Source organism: Astatotilapia calliptera, chromosome 18 (genome assembly GCF_900246225.1).
Source record: "Astatotilapia calliptera chromosome 18, fAstCal1.2, whole genome shotgun sequence".
NCBI lineage: Eukaryota > Metazoa > Chordata > Actinopteri > Cichliformes > Cichlidae > Astatotilapia > Astatotilapia calliptera.
The window spans coordinates 27160636-27167645 of NC_039319.1; the positions used below are offsets into that span (position 1 = coordinate 27160636).

At 42.4% G+C, this 7010-nt stretch overlaps 1 protein-coding gene across 2 annotated transcripts; it reads right to left on the minus strand.

Annotated features, from left to right (window-relative positions):
- Positions 1-465: 465 nt before the first annotated feature.
- Positions 466-5682, minus strand: LOC113010532 (C-X-C chemokine receptor type 4-like). 2 transcript variants are annotated; one of them, XM_026149631.1, is made up of 6 exons: positions 5508-5682; positions 3997-4067; positions 2002-2059; positions 1696-1904; positions 1314-1597; positions 466-1220 (listed from the first exon to the last, which is right to left on the minus strand). In XM_026149631.1, exons 2-6 carry the CDS (start codon positions 4002-4004, stop codon positions 625-627), a joined length of 1155 nt encoding a protein of 384 aa, XP_026005416.1. In that variant the 5' UTR covers positions 4005-4067; positions 5508-5682; the 3' UTR covers positions 466-624. The 2 variants fall into 2 exon arrangements, with proteins under 2 accessions (XP_026005416.1, XP_026005417.1); XM_026149632.1 differs by lacking the exon at positions 3997-4067 and having other exon boundaries at positions 5508-5681.
- Between the last annotated feature and the right edge of the window lie 1328 nt (positions 5683-7010).

Sequence of the window (7010 nt, forward strand, 5' to 3'; positions counted from 1 at the left end):
CCTACTGATTTTCTTTTTTTTTTCTTTTTTGTTTAAACTCTGCAACCGAGAAACACCCTATTATAAACAGGATTCCCAGAAAACACTCGTGATTTTAAGCTCTGACACAACAGAAGTTATCATCTGCTAATTAAGACCAAAGACATTTGATTGAGGCTTGTTATTCCTATTACACCTTTCCTGTCCCTTTTCCGTGTGGGGTTTTGTGATAAAGTTCTATTGCCATCGTCCTTTCATCTCATTAGCTAGCTTGGCTCCAATTTTCTTTTTTTAGGAGTTTTCATGATTTGTATCTTACCCACTGAGAATAGGAGCTGAGGGTGGAACTAGCTGTGGTTGAGAGATTGTGTAAACCAGAAACTCACACTGTTTCACACAGGAAGACAGAAAAAAAGAAAGAAAAGCCACTTTCACAAAGTATTTTGTATATTTTATTACAAACATCTACAATAGTCAAAAGCACACACAAACACACACACACATAACAACATCAAACTATTTACAAAAGATACCCTCAAATGAGGGAGAGGATCAGTCATGAGCCAGCAGACTGCTTCTTACTTTCTCTTATATACATTTATACATATATACAGTACACACACACATCAACAACAGATGCAAACACTAGCTGGAGTGTAAACTGGAGGATTCGGACTCTGTAGTTGTTGAGGTCCCGGGGCGTCTTCGTGGTAAAACCTTCAGACTGGATGCCCGGTTCAGAGTGAGAGCTCTGCGGGCCGAATTCTTGAACCCGGCCCCGAGGAAGGCGTACAGCAGTGGGTTCAGGCAACAGTGAGCGAACGCCATGGGCTCAGCCACCGACAGCCACACGCCTAAAGCAGCTTCCAGCCTGCAGCTGCGGGGCAGGACTTCCAACCGCAGCAGAGCGTCCACAGAAATGCCCGCTCCATAAGGGAGCCAACACACGAAGAAGCAGAGCACCAGCGCGATGGTAGTCCTGACCGCCCGTCGCTTCTGCCTCTGGCCCCCCAGTGGGCCACGGGTCAGCCTGGTGACAATGACGCAGTAACACACCAGGAGCACCAGTCCAGGGATCAACAGACCCACCAGGACGAGCTGGAGGTGGAAGACTGCAACCCAGAGAGGAGCATTTTCTTCTGGGTAGAATCTCTGGCACAGAGTTGACCCCTCTCCTCCTTCCTGAGTGCGGGCAAATATCAAATCTGGCACTGCCAGCAGGCCAGCAGGCAACCAGGCACCTGCAGGGAGGAGGAAGATTAAAAAAGACAAGTGAGGGACTGTGTGGAGAAAAGAAGACTAACAGCAGGAAGAGCAAGCCTTTTGATACTCACCTACATACACCAGTTTGTGAGCCAGCAGCTGCCTCAGCCCACTAGTGTTGGTGTCCGTGGCTCGGACCACCGCAAGGTAGCGGTCCAGGCTGATGAATGCCAGGATGAGCACGCTGCCGTACAGGTTGACTGTGTAGATGACATGCACTCCAATGCAGGTGGCAGCTCCGAAACGCCAGTCAGCCAAGGCTGCATCCACCGCCCAGAACGGCAGAGACAGAACGAAGAGGAGATCCGCAGCAGAGAGATGCAGGCGGTACCAGTCTGTGAGGCTGCATTTCGACCTGGAGACACAAAAAATCTGATCACTTTCATGCTCTTCCCCCACACCCAGCAATGCTTCGAAGTCAAAGCTTCAAACAGCAGTTACCCATCCCCTCACCTGCGTTGGCAGCCTAGGACTACGACAACCAAGCCGTTTCCGGTGATGCCCAGAATGAAGATAAGGGCATAAATGACAGGCAAGAAGACTTGCTGAAGCTCAGTAGTTGTCATGTGCTCCACACCACAGGGCTCCTCCAGATCCACTCCAAGTTCCCCAGAGCCAGAGCCAGAGCCGGTGTCATTGTAGTAATCCTCAAAGACGATATGCTAGAGACAGATGAGAAATGATGAGAAGAGAGAAGGCAATCATATATTTGTGAACACATTTAAAGTTTCTGTGCATGATTAGATGACACCTCCCTACCTCATAGTAGGACATGGTGGAGACGGCTGCACTCCTTCGTTGAGTGAAGCTGAGATTTCTGTCCACAGAGGTTAAATAGTTGTTTACATGCTCCTCCCCCCACACTCCAACACATCTGTGTTCCTGCTGAAACGTTTTTCCTGTTTTCGAGGTGTCAGGTGCTGATATCTATCACAGGATACCGCAGTGTGTGCGCGCACTGTGAATTGTTTTAGCCCTGAGACCTCTGGTTTGTGATAATCAGGTCCTATTGGCCATAGGAAAGGATGTTGATGAGAATCGGACAATAAATAACGTGTCAGTGTTTGTGTGTCTGCGTGCAACAGTAACACTCTAAGCTCCATTCTTAGTTAAATCAGGGCAAGCAGCAGGAGTGTCTCCGCAGACTGTGAATATACTTGTCCTGTTTGCATCACTGTCTCATATAATGCATGCAAGGAGCGTGCACACTGAGGGCTGATTGATTCAGAAGATGACTATCGTGGCTTTTCAGCCAAGTTCACCAGACAGTCTGCCTCTGATCTTTGAATGTCAATGAAGCGAGAGGTGCGATGCCAGTGTGTCACTTTCCTGAGAACAAAATCAACACGTTCTTGTTATTTCAACACTGATGCTTGCAGGAACACATCCCTCTGGAGTCTCTACTATAAACAGCCATTATTTTATGTTTTTATTTTAAGGTATTTAGTTTGTTTTTTTGTTTGAATCCACAAGAAAAGAGAAAATAATACAGAATTAAAGCAAACTCACAATCAGAAAGTGTTAATGCTTTAAAACACTTTCAATCAGCCCTGTATAGCTCCTTGTAAGGGGAAGCTGTCAAACAGGTTAACTCACTGATGATATAGTTGCTAAACCGAGTAGGACTATTCCAGTTTTTAGAAACTATGCAAGCTTTACAAAGTATTACAGTCTTTTGATGATGGCTTGATTACTGCATAGTTATTTGGTCTGCTGCTTCAGGAAAGACCTGGTTATGCTCCAGCTCAGTCAGAACGGAGCTGTGTGGATGGTGCGGGTTGCCGGCATGCCAGGCTGTCATGGATGCAGGTGGAGGACAGGCTGGCATGTAATCTTGTCTTTAATATAAGGAACATTTGTGTACTGAGAAGGCCTAAATACTTATATTCACAGTTAACATGAGAGGCTGTGTCACACATGCTTTTATGGGACGTTTTGCTTATCTTTGCCTAAAATAAACGTGTTAAAGAAAACCAGCATTTTAGCAGGTTATGTCACTTCCCATTCCCAGTATTTAAGTAAGTATTTAAAGAAGTATTTTTATAATTTAAAAGCAATTAGAAACAGCAGCTTTAAGGAAGGAAATACTTTTGGGCTATATTTGCTTATTTATCTGTGATGACTGATGATGATTGTATAATGCTGGCTTTGTTGTCCCTGCATTCATTAACTGACTGTCGGTAATAGTTTGTTAATTGTTTTTTTGTTTAAATGCTTGTTGTACAACCTTTTGATTGTTCGTGCAGCTAAAACACTCATCCTTTCCTATATTAATAATATTATTACTGCATGATCAGACTTAACGCTTTAAAACCATTACAGAACCACAGAAAAGGCCTTGTTGCAGTCATCACTGTTTTGTTGTATAGAAGCACATTTTATTAAATACATGAATATCTAATTTATAACATTTTATACAATGTGGCTCCTCCAGCATTGAGTTTATCAGAGTAAACAGAAAAGAGGAAGAAGAACAATCTTTTTTTTCTTTGAAGGCAACAGTGGTGCTCTAGAACCATTATTATCAGAGAGCAGAACATATACAACACTTTAAATGTCTATTTAAAAAATGGCTGATAATCTAATAATACAAAATGAGATGCTTTTACCCTCCTGCTTGTTTGTTTTCATCTTTATGTTGATAATGTGAAATGTTTTTAGGTTGCCTTTAAAAATCTGACCTGGGACTATGGATGAAAGTCAGCCCGTGACTAACTGCAGTGCATTCACAGTAATATATATTTTCATTCACACATTTTCATCGTGCTGTTTCCTTCGGTTTATTTGTCAGTTGTCTGGACTTTCACAGGGAAGAATAGCTGTGGCTGTGGATCGAAGTAAAAAATATTGTACCTCAAAGATCTAATTAGTACATTCATGGTAGCTTTTTAAAATAGTTTATTAATGACTCACCTCAATATCTCTTAACTACTAAGAAGGCACATTTCCTGACGTGCTGACAAGCCCCCAGCAGCTCTGACTGCTCTCCCAATACATTAATCCTCTGAGTAAACAGTAAGGCTACCCCAACATAAACAAACTAAAAGAAATCTGTTAAAACTGTGAAGACTGCATACCCTGGTCCCTTATCTGCCTCTTACTTCCCCACCCTTCCTCTGCCAACCATTCACTGTATCAGCACAAACATCTCAAAAAAACAACACTGTTGTTCGAAACTCTTCCTTTTTAAAGTGCTGACGGATGTAAGAAGTTTTAGTTTTGCTTAATCTTTATAAGACTTACTTTCCCCCCCCTTGAGCCTTAAATCAATCAATCAATAAATAAAGATGGCTAATTTTATATCTACACACCAACATAAAATAAAATCTGCAGGAAATCTATTTAGATTTAGGCTACGTCCACACGTACCCGGGTATTTTTGAAAACGCGGATTTTTCTATGCGTTTGCACCTTTCGTCCACACGTAAACGGCGTTTTTGGTCACTGAAAACGAAGATTTTTAAAAACTCCGGCCAGGGTGGATATTTTTGAAAACTCCGTTTTTGCATTTAGGTGTGGACGAAAAAAAACGGAGAACACAGCGTCAAATGTGTGCGCATTTTTTGACGTCACACTGTGCGCCACGTTATTGTTTCGGTGAAATAAATTTCTACAATACTGTTACTGTTAATTCTACTCTCTGCAGTGTTTAAACGCTTACATATACACACAGTTACTGTCCCTCCACACATACGACTCGTTCTGCTTCTATGCCCCAGCTTTGTTTACTTTTTCCCACCGAGGCTTCTAGACTTCTGATTGGCCAACATTTCTGCACGGTTAGGAATCTAGCGCCACCTGCTGCTTTGGCATGTTCATAGCAGCGTTTTCCTTCATTTCTGCCTTTACGTGTGGACGGGATTATTTTTTAAAACGGAAACGGAAAATCTCCGTTTTCAAAAATACCCGTGTACGTGTGGACGTCGTCTGTGTTCACTCTGTCACATCTGCCAACACAAACTATGGAGGCTTATCGGCGTAACTGTGACTCCCCAGCCTGAAGTATTTTATATTTATTTTTTTTGTAATGTAATACAACATTGTCAGACCCTACATACTGTAATAATTAAAAAGAAAGTTGAGATAAACCACCACTAAAACTAATACAAAGTTAAATGAAACAAGCATTTAACTGAGGTCACTGTTGCCTGAAAAATTAGCTTTTGATTAGTTCCAAAACTTAACAAAATAAAAATAAATGCAGATCTACTGTATGATATGACTCGTTGGCACTTCTGCTCATAGCAACAGGTGGCTGCACTGACCTGCAGTAACTGCGACTGTGATCCTGCAGTGTAAACACTTGAACAGCTGATGATTCACACAGGTGAAAATGATGGTATCAGGTTAAAGTTGCTTTACCCTGAGCTGCAGGACCGACCCTGCTTATTGTGCATGCCGGCTCTCTGGGATGCTTCATGATCATTAATGTTATTGATTACACCTGTACCGGTCCTGCTGTGCAGAGTGAGACTGGCCCAAGCGAGTCCAGTGCCAACCGCTTGTATTTATGTCACATACCACATTACCCATGCTCCCCATGAGATCTAACCCTGTATCTATGTGCTTTTTGTACATTTGTGTTTATTTTGTGTTACTACACACAGAGCTGTAGAGTCAGTCTGTGAATGCTGGTTATGTGGCGCCACCATGTGGGCTGTTAGAATAAGCGTCTGCAAACAGCCTGCTACGTGGGCTCCATCTCCACTGCGTTGAGAAAAAGAATGGATGGATTTACCTTTCTTCCCTAAAGTAATTGGGACTTCAGTGTACTTGAAGAAGTAAATGTCTGTCCGAGTTTGTCACACATTCCCAAATAAATCAAAGGCACACCTAACTTTCCATCATACCTGTGTACACCACTATCATACACCTCATCTCCACCGCCTTATTACACACCTTCAAACAGAAGTGCCTCTGTTTCAGATCCAGCACTCTTTTGAGGGTTAGGGTTTCTCTCAGAAAGGCTGTTTGGTTTGAAAGTGCATCTTGAGCCTGCCTGGCAACATTTTACCATAAGATAACTTCAAGTGACTGATGATGGACGGAGGCCGTTCACATTCCCAAAGCCAAAAGACAGGTAGGCCTGGTGATATCCTGTTTAGACAGTGGGTTGCCTGCATTGGCAATTAATTGTGTATTTCCCTCTTATAAGCTCTGATGCAACAACCTCTCAATTTTTGCAATGGTGCAGATGGGTACAAACACAGTGAGTCAACATGACAGCATATAGGAATAACTAGTATACACCATGGCATATAAAATAATATTTATAGCTCACTGATTTTCTTTTTTGACTGTTTTGTTTTGTAGGATTAGGAAAGATATAGTTTCAAATATTTTGCCACCTTTTTTCGTTTGTCTTTGGATGCATTTGTGAAAAAATAATGTCCAACAACAGCCCACTCAGACACTGAAGCTGTGAAATCCCTCTCTCCTCCCATTATCACCTAGTTGTGGACACCACACTTGGGAGTGAGGACTGATATCTTCACATTATATAACGAGTCAAAGCTCTGATGCTGTGCAACTTTAACATCCCTGAAATGCAGCTCACTGAAGAAGCTGGAGCGCTAGCAGGAAGTGGTGTACATGCTGTGGACACTATGAACAGTGACCAGCTTGCTGCAAACGAAAATGAAAATAAGCAAGTGTTTGCATACAGGTGAAAGGTACTTGATTTTGTGAAGAGCTGTAAATGCACGAGTGTTTTTGAATGCGAGTGAGTGAACTTATGTCGGTATTTAAAAAAAAAAAAAGGCATGGCA